The 16,708-nt window shown below is 39.9% G+C and overlaps 1 protein-coding gene across 12 annotated transcripts in view; it reads left to right on the top strand.

Annotated features, from left to right (window-relative positions):
* DTNA (dystrobrevin alpha) overlaps positions 1 to 16,708 on the top strand; it is a 225,419-nt gene that overhangs the window by 195,404 nt on the left and 13,307 nt on the right. For 6 of the 12 annotated variants that reach the window (XM_032676147.1, XM_032676110.1, XM_032676096.1 and 3 more), the window contains 6 exons: positions 1,061 to 1,148; positions 3,604 to 3,701; positions 5,078 to 5,191; positions 8,339 to 8,435; positions 13,746 to 13,905; positions 16,619 to 16,708. In XM_032676147.1, coding sequence (XP_032532038.1) covers positions 1,061 to 1,148; positions 3,604 to 3,701; positions 5,078 to 5,191; positions 8,339 to 8,435; positions 13,746 to 13,905; positions 16,619 to 16,708 — 647 coding nt within the window. Of the gene's footprint in view, positions 1 to 1,060; positions 1,149 to 3,603; positions 3,702 to 5,077; positions 5,192 to 8,338; positions 8,436 to 9,665; positions 9,684 to 13,745; positions 13,906 to 16,618 lie in introns of all 12 variants that reach the window. The other 6 variants (XM_032676102.1, XM_032676120.1, XM_032676077.1 and 3 more) reach the window with 2 other exon arrangements.

Below are 16,708 nucleotides of genomic sequence, written 5' to 3'. Positions count from 1 at the left end.
ATGGTTCTCTGCAAACTTATAAATGTTTAGAAATAGTAAAGGTTCTCACTATATTACCTTTTTCCTGCTCATCTGACTAAATAATAGCCTCCATTTAAAATAAGGACAGCTGGAAAGGCATTTACCTGAAAGAAATATTTGCATTTTATATTTTTAGGGGGAGAAAAAAATAATAAAGTGCAGTATTTTAAAGGAATCCAGTATATTTGCTCTTTAGTTTCTTACACTTTCTGAACAGGAGATTTGATTGGCAGTCTCCAATCTCCATTGGAGATTCTGCATATGTGAGCGAAGTCCATCATAGTTGGTGCTAGTAGACTCCTGAATCCTGCCAGCAGGAGTTGTCTCCAAGTTGGAGTGAGTCCAAGTCTGGGATCACTGGTGATATATAAGTAATAAGTTGCAATATTTTAAAGGAATTCAGATATTTGCTGTTTAGTTTTTACACTTTTTGTTCAGTCATGCAATTCTCTGAAGTCTTACTCCCAAATATCAAGAAACCAATAATAAGAGAAAAAGTCTGATTATAAATTCCTGGATCAGTGGTTCCAAACAGTAGTCCATGAGGCCTTGATAAGTGCCCTGCAAAACTGTCCTAAATACTGTTTTCTGTTGCAAATCTGACAAAATTTCTAAAATTTTTCTCAGCCAACACTGAGGTTCCCGCTAATCCACTGTCCAAAAAGTAATCTCTCTTCCAGGAGATATGACAAACCTGACATATAAAATAAATGCTGACTGGTGGTCCTAACCACCTCCCACCTGTTTTTGGGTGGAGCAGTCTGCAAGTTGCATCTTGCACAACCTTGGCTGGGGTTTGCAGACTGCTGCTGTTAACCCCTAAGGGAAGGTGCTGTGTGGCGCCTAAAGCTGATCCTCCCAGGCAAGTTACCCTCCCCTTCTCCCCTTTGCTCAAATAAAGTCTCCCGTTGTTTAATTTGGTGACATTTTGCTTCCAAGTTCTGTAACAAGGGGCTGTGAGATGATGGTGTGAGAGAGCAATGGTCATTTTTACCATGTGTAAACATGTCTTCCCTCCTTTCCCCCCACGCCTGAGCAGCGTGCTTGACAGCGCAAGTCGCCTGGATGAAGAACATAAGCTGATCGCCAGGTATGCAGCAAGGCTGGCAGCAGAAACTTCTTCATCAGTAAGTGTTATAATTAAAGGAAGGTACTTTCCTTCTGTCATGTTCTAAGGGCTTAGCAAGATCAGGAAAATTGCATCTGACAGTCTAATGATTAATGGATTATTTTTCCCTATCCTTTTCATCAGAGGCTGTTATGCTTTACTAATAACACGTTTATGCAGTCCATTTAAACCAAAGAATCCACATACTAATGCATATAATCTATATACTGATGCAATGGTATTTAAATAATTACATCAAAAGGAATCTGACATCTTGAACTGAGGAAAGACTAGAAAATACTGTCTGGACCAGTTTGGTTAAAGGTTAATGATTTACTGCAGTGGAAAAATGGGTGGAGAATCCATTTTACTTTCTAGTTCAAATATCACAGCCACTAGGGCCCTAAGTACTAAGGATTTTAAAGAATGTTCTTCAGCGGGATGACTGTAATGACCCCCTGCATTAGCCCTGGCTCCCATTTTCATTTCAGAGCAATGATTATTCTGTTCTATGTATCCCAAGATAGAAGGTGATGACAGGCTAAAACCTCACTAACTGCATTTAGGAACAAGAGACAATGAAGCAGGAACCTAATCAAAGTATATAAAATCTTAAATGGTACACATAAGGTCGGCCTAGTTACTTTTTTTCCATCTCAGCCCATTTGGTAGAACAAGGGAGCATAAATGATGGTTAAGTGAAAAGCAGCTGGTACAGAGTGCCCAGAAACATTTTCACACAGAGATTTACACTGCAGGGTCAACTGAAAGGGTGAAATTGGGCACCACAGTTCATGTAAAGACACTGATTAACACTCACACCAAGAGCAGACGAATATGCTGCCCCGTGCAGCTATCTGTCATGGAAGATTTCAGACTATCTGCAGCTATGTGGGAAGAGAAGGGTGCTCCTACTCTGCCAGCCAAGCACAAATCAGTCCTTTTCAGAGGTGTTTCAAGTTTAAGACAATCTGTAGGTGATGATGCTGTTTCTGAAGGACAGGGAACAAGATTTCTCATTAATAATGTCTCTGGGTAAAAACTGGTTGAAATCAGTTGTGTACAACATGTATCCTCAATATGGGGGAAAACGTAGGAAACAATATAAATAGAGCTGGTTTGAAGGAAAATACTGAATTTCTCGTTGCCATTCATCTGTGCTCTTTGAACAAAAGAGACAGAAGGAAAAGGAAAGGTTTCTGTATACAGAAATTTTTTCCGAGCACAAGAGTGGCACTACAATAGGAGCACAGTGGAAATTTTTAAAGCTTTACTGATGGTCATTCTGGTTCTTAAGGATTAAAATCTATTAATAGCAGTGGGCATTCAGGAAAGATCCTGATTCCTCCTGTACCAGCCATGACATCCACCAGCATGTATCGTTTCACCTTTATGCACTGTTCTGCTTCCCTGTGGCTGAAGTGTTAATAGGAAAGTGAATCCATAGCAGCAAAAATAGTATGTGGTTCCAGGCAAAGCATGCTGTCCTTTCCCCACAGACAATCCTAACCTTTGTCAGATTTGTTAGGCTATCGTCATCCTTTTTGGGGGTCCACCTCCTGGAGAAAGAAATGCCTCGCATCACATGAAATAGGACTCCAGGGTTACACTTCACAGGGCTTTCTACAGTGAGGAACACTCATATCACAGCAGTAACTCAGCAGAGTATTTTTAACTGTCTGAGATTCTTTCAGGTTGGAGTTAGAAATAAATGGATATCTTTGGTAGCTGTGAAACTTAAATGTCTTGTTCTGTGTTGTCATTGATACAATACTGAAATACAGGAGTGAGAAACAGTAAGTAACTGATTATTGTTGCTGAACATGCAAAAAGAGAGCATAGTCCAATGAATCTTTAGTGAGCACTGCCTAGTCTGGTAAGAAATTGTTTAATTCTCACCTCATTTTATTGGGGGGAAAAAGGTTTTGCTGTACCTGAAGGACTGGGAAAGAGGTTTTCTGAAGTATCATCAGAGTGTATAGGAAAACTTGGCCAAATGGGCCACACAGCCAGACTGAAAACTGACTACAGCTTTCAAACTGAATGTAAAGCCACAGTTTCAAGGGTGAAACATCACTGCACTGGAAACACATCCCCTTCTTTTTGGAAGCAGACACTGATTTTTGCTTCAGTGCATTCCTCTTGTCTGTAGCATCAAAATCAGAAGTCATATTACAGCAACTGCCTGCAGCAGTGCCATTGCTTTTTATGACTGGTTCAGAGGAAGTTCCTTGAAAAAGCAATGAATGACAGGATCGTAAACACTTGAGTCTTATTTACTCTAGCACTTACTCTGCTTTTACTAGCAATGGAGACATACCAACATGAGCAAAACACAGATGCTCTTTTTTTAGTGTAGGCAAGCCTGGTACTGCATTTTCTGTAAGCAGATTTCACAGAACAGATCTATGTTGAACTCATAGGTGCATGCTGGCTATTCCTCTTTCAATGCAGCCTTCTCTGTTTTACAACAGCAGCAGAGTCAGCAGAGAGGGGCATCAGATATCTCCTTCACCATTGATGCAAACAAGCAACAAAGGCAGCTGATTGCTGAACTTGAAAATAAAAACCGGTAAGCATCCACAAAGTACCTGGTTTTGTTCAGTACCATATGTTTGTTTGTTTCTTAGCATTTTTTACCACATACACCCGTACAATGTGCTTATACATGCACATGCATCTCCCACTACAAAAAGCACAGAACACAAAAAGATCCACACAATATGACAAAGGCTTTGAAATCCATAGCTACCCCGTGTTTCCATAAGCATACTGTTCAATGGCATGATATAATCGTTGATACTTTACTGTTTGCAGCTGCTGTTTGTAAAGAGTTTAAAAAAAAAAGCCTATCCTGTTTCAAAACCGGATTAACTTTTCAGTCGGATCCTCTGTAGCCCTATAACATGAAATGATAAAAGGATCAGTCACGCTTGTAATGTTATGCTCCCTTGCTTTTATTTGGGAAAAAGATGATTAAAGCTCTCCAGAACACTGTCTGCCTGGGAAAGATTTACAGAAAGGTTAGCAGCAAGTTAGACTGCTGATCAAATGAGACAGGAGGTACAGATGCGACGGAGACTGAGAGACAGTGTCCAGAAGAAATAGGCCAGCCGGCCCCAAAAAGGAGTGATGCCTATTTGTTAACAGCAGAGAATTGGGCCCTGGGTATCAGGCTGCCCGATGCCATGAAACGTATGGCAGCAGAGCTCTGCTTTTAGTGCTGGACTGTAAAATAGAGGCCAGCCCAGACCAGATGGTTTCCTATTCCAGACTCTTCACTGCCTTCTGTCACCGTGTAATGAGCACCACCAGATCCACTCTCAATTTGTCTTTCATAGTTCAAGGCTGGCTCTTGACCGTCTGCTGTCCAGCACATTGTGAAGAAGAGACAAAATTCACAAAGATTTCTACCTTCTGCTGTAAAGCTTTGTATTAGCCTTTTGACAGCACTCCAGAGCTGATGAGCAAGTTGTAACGAGACCTATTAAAGTGCTTCTATGTGAATTGTTGACTGCTCTCACATCTCTACTTACACTAAAAGTATTTTTTAAGTGCCAAATGTTTTCTCTCATACTCAAGAAGGGCCAGAAAGGTTATTTTAATTTTTGTTAAGTTCCTGAAGTGCTTGAAATGTTCATGGTGAAGAATTAGAAGGGAGCAATTCAGTTAAGCTTAGAGCTGTTCCGTGTCTACCTCTGATTTTTGGGGGTCTTGAAGAAATATTTCCCTTTACGGTAAAATCTCAAGAGTTTGTTTAAAAAACATCCAGAGCTCTTTCCCATTGCTGAGAGCTTCTTTGGTTGGTTGCAGCCCAGTCATTTTATCTACATCTATATTGGTGAAAAGCTACATACAGTCATACTATTTCTCCTCTTGCGATGTTCAGTGAGCTGGTTTGGTGGAAAATTACTGACTTGTAGTCTTTTGCTTATTCTCCTCCCCAAGAGAAATCCTACAGGAGATTCAGAGGCTGCGACTTGAACATGAGCAAGCATCTCAGCCCACACCAGAGAAGGCACAACAAAATCCCACTCTCCTTGCAGAGCTCCGACTGCTGAGGTAAGTCCACAGAAACTCCAACCATGACACAGGCCAAACAGTCATTCTCAATAAGAGATGAACCTTGCTTATGGTTTTGGGGGCTTTTTAAACCTATGTGTATTCTTTCTCCATTTTTGGTGCAGCCTGTTGTCCTAGAAATAATTAAGCTTATGCTTTAAACTGCATGCACGAGGAATCTCACATATTACACATCTACATTAAATTAAGCATGTGTATTAGTGTTTGTAGAGTTAGGGCCTTAAGTCATTTGCAATAGGTCCCCAAAGCCCTGGCCAAATGCCATTAATCATATAGGGAAAAATGTTCTGTCAGAACAAACACCTTTAAGAAGGCTTTTTTTTATGCTAAAGAAAATAGAGCTACATGAAAATACCAGAATTAGGTGTTAATTTTTGAAAATTCCCCCCCAAGTGTTGAACACTAAGGAGAGGTTGGTTCTCTTCATTCTGCAAAACCAGGCTACAGAATGATCCTCCTTATCACACAGGAGGTGGGGAGTAATGTCATCTGCAGCAGCTGAAGATTTAGGGGATCATTCCTCCAGTTATCCCACCAAGCTAAAAACATTGATATCAATGTGTCTGCATGTTAATTATGATACTCTACATGGATTTACTAATTGCCATGAATTGAAGAAATACATTTGTCGTTGGCCCAGATCCATAGGCTCTCTGAAAGTTCTGAAGTTCATGTTGTGAGAGCCAGACAGAGAATCCAATAAGAACTATTCAAAATGCTTCATGTGAATAGAGATTAGGGTGTAAGCACTTTCTTTCCAGTGAAACAATGCTAGATTGCTCTGCCCCCATAGCAGTTCTCTCATGAGAAGACTAAAGAACATTGTTGGCCGCTTAGCCACTCCTCACACTAGTGGTCTGATTCATTTCAAAGGAAATTACTGTAAGAAATTGTGCTGAATTTTTTTCCTTTACAAATACTTCATAGTTTTATTATGGAGTTTTCCACACTAAAATATTTTTCTGATTCACAAATAATTACATTTGCCTTCCAATCTGAAGACAAAATAGCTTCTTCATTTCTATGAGTGATTTTAGTATGTAATTACTTCTAGATATCTACAGGCAAGTGACATTCTGTGGGACATATAAAACTGACTGTGATGAAAATGTGTACGCTGTATAAAATATACCAATAATATAGCTCTTATACATCAAACCTGAAGTCTATTTTCAGCAGGTTTAGGAGATTAACTTTTTATGTAGTTGACAAATAAAATTCATTATATTTAAAAAAATAATTGATTGTGCAGTGTTAGCGGGCTACTTAATTTTTCCCTCCTTTCGATTTTGATACACATATGTTAATTTCCTGACACGGGATGTCCCTAGGGCAGTGACGGTGAGTTCCTCAATTATACCTTCTCTCATTTAATAGAAGTGTCGGAATCAGAAAATAACTTTTAATCTGTGGGTCTAAACTGCTTTGCATGCCTTCTAAATGTTCACCATTTGAAAGGCAAAAGTCTGACTTATTTACTGGGGAATTTTGACACCACCTCCATTTCTTAGACACCTCAAATGGCACAAGGCTGTTCTTATGTGTAAAACAGCAGGACTCAGAACAGTAGCCCTGATTTATGTCTGTTACCTCACAGATTTTTCAGGCTTGATGTACTTAGGGCAGTAGGGCTATTTAGTTCATATTGTCTTAAGAATTGCTGGAATCCGTAAATTATGTTGTGGGAACCTGTCCCAGCATCTTTCGCTAGCTGTTAGAGAGTTGCATAGTCACTGAAATGAGGTTCTGAACACAGCATTCCTTCCTATTACCAGTACTTGGAAAACCCATTACTTCTAAGAACCTGCTCTGGAGTACAGCAGGAGAAAAACTTCAGAGGAATGGTCTGTACAGCGCACACTGCTTAGATCCTAGATTCTCTCTCCCTGTGGAATGAACCTAAAACTCAGCAGAGATCTGTGCTGGGACCCGCCACTTTGAATTACATGGACCTTATTTTTATTAGCAGTTTCTTAAACTCCATTGCCTTTGTTCAATTCATAGAGTTTCCAACCACTACATGCCTAGAAAAGAAAAGCCAGCATTTTGTAGCAGAAAACAGATGAATCCTTCAGAAGAGTAAATGCAACCTGGCAATGTTACAATCTGATTCTATTATGTGGGTGAGAGACATGAGCACACATGAGCAGTCCTGTAGAAATCAGTGTTGCTTACTTATATCAGCAGGTGCTCACTTAAAGAGAAGGGTTTTGTATTTCCCTAAATACAGGAAATGTACTTAAGTTTTGTTGGCTACAGTACTTTTCCATTTAGGATTAAATTGCCGTGTTTTTGTAGGTAGCAGAAGGCTAATGACATACTGGTTTTATGTTATTTGCAACACAGTAATGTATAAAATATCCCTAATGTAATGTTGTTAATTACATCATAGCTTCCAGGAGGGAACAATTTTATTTTGTTTTTAGGTGGGGACCTCTCACACAATTTAGTGATTGAACATGTGCAAGTGCTGATCCCCCATCCTGTGCAGTGGAGCTATGCAGAGTCAAAGCTGGAGGCACAGAGTGGCTGTCACACTTGGAGAAGCTTAGTATTCACACTGTCACAGGACCACCACTGGACTCCGAGTCCAAAGAACTGATTTCAAGCAGTTATATCTCCACTATGAGATAGTCCTTCTCTTGCTTTCAGGAAAAAAGTAGAAACAAAAGCAGTTTTCTCTCTGAATTTCTGAACTCTGTTAACTTCTTTCATATCTCACTGTGTTCAGTGCCCCTGCTGTAATTTCCTGTCCTTTAGGGCATGGCTTTAATTTCTCCTGACAGCTAGTAAGGTTATTGACTAGAGAGTTCCAAAGACAAAAATTGTCAGCATTTCCTCAGGGGAATATAACACAAATTTGTTTGAACCTCATTTGTTCTTTGAAGAAGTGTCTGTCTTTTCTCTAATCACTATATTCAATCCCATGAGGATTCTCAGCATGAGGGAACTCACTAGCCTTCATGTAGCCCTGTTCCTAAGCACTATGCTGAATTCATCCAGTGTGTTTGCTTTCCTGTAGTATATAGGCATGTACCTCATAGCAGGGCTGGTAAAATGATGCATTTATTTCAAAGCTGCTGATACTGTGAGGGTGAGCTCTGATCAGATCTGCTTGTTTCTCAGACAGCGGAAGGATGAGCTGGAACAGAGGATGTCTGCTCTCCAGGAAAGCCGGAGGGAGCTTATGGTTCAGTTAGAAGGCCTCATGAAACTGTTAAAGGTAAGGAGCTCCACCCGATACTACCAAGGAGAACAGAGTGAAGCAAGAGAGGAGAGGGAGGAGATGCAACTCCAGAATTCTGCAGACCTCGACTGTTTCTACCACAAAATTTGGCTTTGTTTCTCTCCCTTTTTATTTCTTGCCTTGCTCTTTCAAGTCAGCGGTTTCAAATGATGCTCAGAAAATGTTCCTGTAGCAGCACTGCATCATCATTGTCACTTACTGCTAAGTGGAGTAAGAATAAGAAAAGAAAAAAACAATATATAAGTTAACTATTAGCTATGAGAAAAAAACCTCAGCACTGTACACTATTACCTACTCCAGCTGGCTCTATAGAATTGCTTTGTTTGTTCCTTTAACTTTGCCCATTCAGTTGCTGGTTCTGTCAGATGTGCCATTTGACAACCCAGTCTAACTCTCTCGCCTTGGAGATGCTGCTCCTATAACCCTTGTTAATTTTCATGAAGACAGAAACACGCCCTTGTTAAACAGATAAAACATGCCTCAGCAAAGGATCTCAGTTAAAAATGAAGATATCAAAAAGCATGTGCATTTCTAAAGACTAGGATAAGATGGAAAATGTGTCTTTATTTGTAGAGTCCAGCCCTATTTTACCTATGTGCCTCAGGACAGATGATGCCAGAAATTCACATGGGAAGAAAGAGCTCTGAATAGTGTAGGAGTCTGTTTTGTTGTTGGCCATGCCAGATCAAATGAGTGCATGAAAATTCAGTGCAACTTGGGTCATATATGTCTCTGATAAAAGCAGAAGGAATTTCACTGAAGTCCATTCGACAACATATATTTTGCATTAAAGGATGTGTTTGACCCCTTATGTCACTTGCACCTCCTCAGACACAGGTTTCTGCAGCCACAATGCAGGAATTGGTGGCACCTGAGCAGCAGAGCCCACCTAGTAGTCAGCATATTTTAGGGAGCTGGATTAGGCAGGAAATTTTTGCTCTACCTATGAAATGCTGCAGTGCTACAGCTAGCAGTGAGGGCTGCCTGATGTCAATACACTGTCTGGACAAAGACAATTTGGGGTAGGAAGTGATAGCAGCTTTGCACTGTTATGGTGTTTCAAAGTATGCATAGGTGGGACCTTAACCTGGTCACATACCTTCAGCTATCTTTGTACCTTTAACTCTGTACTCCAAATTTGGATTTGTTTTCTGTTCTTTACTTAAATCCTGGCTAATCTCATGTACTGAACCTCTTTTTCTTTAGGAAGAAGAATTGAAACAGGTAGTAAGTTACCTCCTTATTGCAGGCCTCACTAACTCCTAAATGTGATTGTGTTCCTGTGATTTATTTTACTTCCTCTGCTTGAGAAGTGTGTGTGTTCTTTTGACCAAAATTAATATTTTGCAATTCTTTCCCATATTATTTTCAAATATCTTGGAGCAATTTTCACAGCTGAATATCTTAGCCCTCTAGAAAGTGAGTCATGACTACAAGGTATCTTGATCTTTTTCTCACTCCTCTAAGTAAAAACATGTAAGGTTTTTACCTGACATGGTAAATGTAGTGAAACCAACCTAGAATATGGATTAAAGAACATTTATACTATACATAACATTTTGAAAATGTAATGAGAAATTTGGAACTTCAAGAAAAACATAACTGAGCTTAAATCAGACCCAGGCAAATAGTTTAAAATCCCATTTTACTCAGAAAAAGTCAGGGCATCTTTAAAAGTTGGCACTAATGCTAACATTCCCATGAGTCTTCAGGAGAATAAGTGGTTTCTGCAGCCTAAATCAAAAAGAGCAAGTATCTATATTACTAATAGTAAATTTTAAAAGATTTGTTTTGAAGCTTATTAGTTTTGTAATGGATCTTGGAAATATATTAGGTTTTTAAGAAAAGGCACTTTTCAGATGGCAGTTCGATTTATGAGTTCAATAAAAATGTTTCATTTTAACAAAACACACTTCATCTTGCTTTCATCAGCAAAAGTACAGTCACAAGTCTGACATGTTCTGTCTATGGTAGAGAGTGTGGAGTTTGTTTATGAAGGTAATGCTCACCTTCATAAAACTAACACTGGCTAATTTTTTTAGAGCATCAATCTACACACAAAAAAATAAAGCTGACCAAACATCACCTTCATGTAAAGGTTGTCTTTTTTGATTCTGCAGTATTAAGAGATATTCCATTCGCGAAAGAGGAGTTTTCAATGTGGCAGGAGTTTCCCGATTGTATAAAATGTTCACTGGACAGTATAAGTGAAAGCACATTTTCAGGCTGTTACGAGATATTTTTATGAGTTTTTTTTTCTTCTGAGAGTAATAGCCTCACTGAATACCAGGTGATGATGCTAAAGAATTATTCTCACCATTTCCATTTAATGGTCCTCATTATGCTATGCCATTTCATGATCTGTTGAGAGAAACAGGATTAAATTAATTTCTGGAGGAATTCAATCGGAATGAGCAGCCTGGCAATTCATCTAATGGTTATAAACTATCTATTTCTCTACTGCCTTTCCTTGAGAAAGGATAATGAGTTCTTCACATCCCTGTCATTTGATGAGGCTGTGAGATGGGCTTTCTCCATATGTTATCGCAGTTCAGTCCCGGCAGAGGGAGCAATGGGCTAAAGCTCCTGTAAAGCCAGTTTTCGTTTCAAGCATTTTATCCTAAGCATGCATGACACTTGGTAGTGGGAAAATCTTTCCTGTCTGGCAATAATTAACTTAAAAGCCATAGCAGTTTGACTAGGGATGATGAATAAAATAAAATACATGAAAGTTTTCCTAAAAGGTACGAGGGTATATTGATAGCTGCAATCGAGTACAACACAAAAGTTGAAGCCATCCAAATATCCATGGTGGCTGTGATAGCTCCCCTTTCAGCATGCTTTAGTTCTCAGCTGGTGGAGCTGCCAAGTTTTGGGATCAATTCAGTGCTCAATTTCTCTTTTGAGCTTACCAAGAAGTTGCTACTGACTGTCATAGCAGATTTCAGACCATTAGCTCTAGCCCTTGAGAACCACATTTCTCCCAATAACCACTAAGCAGGAATCCAATCCTAGGTGTACGTCATTCACACAAACTTGGGCTGAGGTGGACCTAGATGAGTAAAATATATTTAGTGTTAACCTCTCTGGAATCAGGCATTCCCTAATATCCTCCTGTTTCAACTTGCTGTTCATCAGTTCTGTCTGATACTGCCCAAATAGTATAAAAAGTGAGGAGGTTTTTTTCCTGGACAAGGGACTCCAATTGCTTAATCTCCATGTGCTTCCCAAACACTTTGTTCCAGCACCAAAAGCTACAGATAAGAGAACACTATTTGTCATAAACACAAAATCTCAGTCATAGCTACAAAGCAGACACAGGGCAAGCACTGGTTATGCAGCAGCTTTTGCGTTTCTCTTGTGGGAAAATTCCAGCCCAGAAGTACTGACAGGCATCTGTTATTTTTAGTAAATAAAATACCTATCCTGAAGTTCATTCCTGAATGGGACTTGAAGCAAATTTTGTCCATTTTTTTTTCCTCATCTTCTCTGAAAGTTCCCACTGTTGTTGGTGTTCCCCAGAACTGAGATCAAAGGCAAAGGAGAGCTAAGGAAAAAAGGCAAGTGAAAAAAGGCATTCCTCTTTCAGGGAGCTGGGAACCAAAAATTCTTTCACAGATTTCACTGAGGATGAAATATGCTCCATTGGGGCATGAAAGGAGAAAGCTGTAGATCCCGAGTGCCCTGCCTGATGTGCAGGGAGTGTGACCTCCAAGGACCTTGGAGCATATCCAGGTTGCTCTGTGCCCTGCCTCTGGAGGACTAGAGATCTGCGTTTTTGCTGGAGCTGATACAGATGATTCCAGAAACAGGAGAGCATCTGGCCTTTACGTATTTGACTTGCCTTTCATCCATCATTTAAATGTTCTAAACCCAATCATTAAAGAAATTATAAGTATTAAATCCTCCATTCTTCCATTAGTAATGTGCTTATTCCTCATAAACCTAATTTGCCCTTGATGTCTTTCTGGGGATAATGTCTCTTAGAAAGGGGTGATAGGAGAAAAGAACAAATAGCCTAGTATTCTGATACATTATTTATGGTTCAGGGCAGGAATTTATAAAAATCTCAAGGGCAGTGCTGCGCTCATCCTGAAATGGGCTGCACTTTGTCTTTTTGGAACATATTTGCCAAACCATATCAGGGCTACAGTGGCAACCAATACAGAAGTCCAAATAAATGTCATGGGGAGAATTAAGAAATCCTCCTGAATTCTCAAAATAAATGGGGGAAAACACCAACCCTCAGGTCACTTTTGATTGTAAACCACCAAGGGCTTGTGTTACAATTCCCCTTTAACAGCACTCAAGCCACCTCCATCTTTAGCATCTACTAAACACAGGTTTTCAGTCAAAAGCCATGTGCAGTTTGGTGTGGGCTCCAGCATTTGTTTTTCCTTATGTGGATAAACATTCCTAGGGGTTCAAATCAGTGGATGAGAGGAATACCATGTCTCTTGGTATCACTCACTCACCCAGCTGCATTAGAAAAAATTAGTATTCTGTAAAGTCTTCTTGAATTTCAGCTAAGTGATCCTAACTGTGAGATGCTAACAGCATGACATTTATGTGACTGGTGTTAAAACATTTTCACTTCCAGCAGCTGAACCCATAGAAGGAATTTATATTGCCCTATCCCCACAGTTTTTCAGGAGTGCCTGAGTATATCCTGTCGAGAAAATAATAGTGTATGATTTAGTAGTGGCTCAAATAGTTCTCTAGTTCCAAATAAAAAGCAGAAAGTTGTATTGTTTATTGCGAGTGTCAGACTTTATGTGACTGAGAGGTCACACGTACCACGAACTTGTCCTGCAGGGAGGCAGAGGGCAGGGCTGTGATCAGCTCTGATCTGATGAAAGGGGCTGTTTCAGTCCCTTGTCCAGGCTGAAAGCCATGCTGGTGCCAGCATCTTTTCCCTTCTCACAGCCAGAACAAGTTATGTTTTATCAGGCATTCATGTGAACTGGGGGAGTGAGAGAGGGAAGAGGGCAGAGAGTTCTATAGTGTGGTGTTTATTAACTTGGATTTTTTTTTAATTTAGCTGCCTGACTTTTTCCCGTGCTTAAAAGAAGTCAGATCTTGACTCATATTTTCCTGCTTACTGTTTTTCTACACAGAAGCACTACTGTCCACTAACAACTGACTGTGGTATATTTCTTCCAGCACAATTAACATTACCCAACTGATCTACAAACAGCATGATGCCTTAAAGCTGAGGGATGGGTGACAAGGACAGCAGGCAGACTCTTGCCAAGACCTGTTTAACCCCTTGTGATTGTTTTGCAGACCCAAGGGGCAGGCTCCCCACGTTCCTCACCCAGCCACACGATCAGTCGGCCTATTCCAATGCCCATCAGGTCTGCCTCTGCCTGCTCCACCCCAACCCACGCACCTCAGGACTCTCTGACCGGAGTGGGAGGAGACGTGCAGGAAGCCTTTGCACAAAGTAAGTCTCATAGCTTGTCTGAGGTTCCCAGAGACTGAAGAATCATTATTTCTTGTGGTTTCTGTCTAAATGAACTTGAACTTGAGAGTTGCATGCAATGAAACAAAACGAAACAAAAAATATTTGCGACAATTGGGTTTTGCCATTGAAAATCAACTTTGTCAGCCATCAGACCTTGCTGTCAAAGTGATCAGGTAAGCAAAAACTGGACAATGATGCCAGTTAATGGATTTTATGGTAAGAGGGAATTTTGATCAAGATGGTCAAAGCGATTATCAGTCTTTGTTAACTAGAAGAATTGCTATTGATCTCAGCAAGGCATTGTCAGTGTGTTTGGTTTTAAGTAAAGACTTTGCTAGAAATAGATAATATAATCATAGAATTAGTTCAGGAGGAAAGGGCTTTTGTAAGTCAATGTGTCTGTCTGCTCCAAGAAAAAGGGCTTCAAAGTGAGATCAGAGCATTCAGGATCTTTACCAGTAGAGTTCTAGATGGCTCCAGGCACACGTTTTCTACAGTCTCTGTTCCAGTGTTTGATCATGTTTACTGTGTAAATTTCTTGTCCTTGTATCTGATTGGAACATCCCTTGATGCAACTTGTGACTGTTGTCACTTGTCTTTTTGCTTTCAGCCTCTGAGAAGGGTCTAGCTAGACTGGACAGAAGTAGAGTCTGGAAGTCTAGGTGAACCCTTTCTTTGCATTTCCAGAAAACTGCCATCCCCTTCCCACTCTTCTGTCAAGTAATAATGAATTTTAAACTGTTTTGAATTTCTAAGACCACAAATTAAATTATTATGTTGAATACTGAAGTGAGTCTGCTCTTTCCTAAAATATTTACATAATTGCAATTCTGATTTGAATAATTTTTTTACCTCTTGCCCTAGTGCAAATTAAATGTAAGTTTAAATGTAAGCTCTGAAGTTCCTCTGCTACAGTGGAAGCATGTTTGTTCCCGAGAGCCCAGGTCATCCCTCTCATGCACCCTTCCCCTTGATTTCCATGGGAATTGTGTCTTTGTGTGTATCTTAGATTGAATCAGTAATGCAATCAAGAATTTTCTCCTAAAGTGCTAGTCAATTCATGTATTGAACAGAGGCATAATTCCTAGTACCAATATAACAGGTCACTGCTGATCTCATTTTCTAAAGAAACAGACAAGATATATTTTTATTTTTTTTCTGCTGTGAAAAAAAACAAGGTAGGCAAAAATATAAACTGCCAACCCCTATGCTGTTATGGGACAGTTTCTTCCAGGGTTAGCAGCCACAATAAAATATCCATAAACAATACTAGGGCTGCCTCAGGCAAATGCATTTTAAGTGTATAAATGTGTTCTGGTCAAGATAAAGAGCAATATAAAAAGTTATGTGATCACATTTTAAAACTGCTGCGTTTGACAAATATGTAGCTCTGTGTCGTTATTTACTATATTCTCTAGATGGGAAGGTCAAACCCCAAGAACTTGAGGCCAGCCGTTCTGTCACATCTTAACATACGACTTTGTGAGGGGGGTTGGGCTGAGGTTCTATGGCTCCATTCTCTGCTGCACCAACAAAGATCTGCCTATATATACATAATGCAGACAAGCCATGGTTAAAGGACATGTTCTCTTCGTTGTTTCTGTTTCTCTTTCATAGTGTTTGCAATAGTTCAGAGTTACAAAATGAGAAGATTTTAGAGAGGGAGTGGCTGTCTGTGTGTTTATCAGAGAGAAATTAACTACTCTAATTTACATTCCAGTAATCATTTTCTAGTGGATATATTAAAAGAAACCTCCTTGGGATTTGAGGAACTTTTTAAAATGTATTGCTTTGCATTGAGGCAGTTTTTAAAAATTTACAGCAGCCAAATCCTGCCAATTCCTGTAAATAATTCTATTTGGAAGACTGGAGGTTCTGTGGGATATATTGATTATTCAGCTACAATAGTATCTATGTTTGGGATTTGGGGGAGTTAAGCACGCATTACCCACAGACCCCTCCTTAGGAAGGAGTATTTCATGCAGCTCACAGGAATCTTTCATGATTGATGGTTAAGGGAAGATTGCCAGATTCAGCAGGGAAGCACTTCTAGATGCATTATTAGAAAGAGTTTAAAAGCAGCCTGGGGCTGTTTAGAGAGGCAATAGCACTTCCTTTATTAAAAAAAAAGTGGGGGTGGAAAGAGAGACAGTAAATTATAGAATATACAAGAAAGTCCTTGAGTTACAGGAGAGGCTGAGAGGGAGTGGAGAAGAGAAATCCACATAGTCTGGGTGAGGTCAAGTGTGTTTCTTCAACATTTGCCATAATTATCTGGCAAATACCTGGCAATAATGGTGTCATTAAACAGAGCTGTGGGAACTTACAGAAAACGCTTCATTTCTTCCCTCCTCCCCCACAGGCACTGTAAATGAGTTCACGCTGGATTTAATCTTCCAGGCCTGGTCTGCTGGTGTCACCACACAAATGCAAGCTTGATGGCAATGAATAATCTCCAGATATCTGGTATTGTGATTAAATGAAGCGTGAGGGTAGGCTTCTGCTTTTGCATACAGCATAAGTAAATGAGGCCATTCTGCAGAGAACTCTGCTGCACGTGTCCTTCGTAAGGACTTTGATACCCTGAATTATCACAATGACAGCTTTCAACGGGGTTAAAACTGCCTTCAAGAGGAAAACATATGTCATGTGAATAATCGTAACACTGTGCTTTGTCCGTCTCTTGCTTCAGGTGCAAGACGAAACTTAAGAAATGATCTGCTGGTGGCAGCAGATTCAATCACCAACACCATGTCTTCTTTGGTAAAAGAACTAAATTCTG

Source organism: Chiroxiphia lanceolata, chromosome 1 (assembly GCF_009829145.1).
Source record: "Chiroxiphia lanceolata isolate bChiLan1 chromosome 1, bChiLan1.pri, whole genome shotgun sequence".
Lineage (NCBI taxonomy): Eukaryota > Metazoa > Chordata > Aves > Passeriformes > Pipridae > Chiroxiphia > Chiroxiphia lanceolata.
This window is presented reverse-complemented; position numbering and strand designations above follow the sequence as displayed.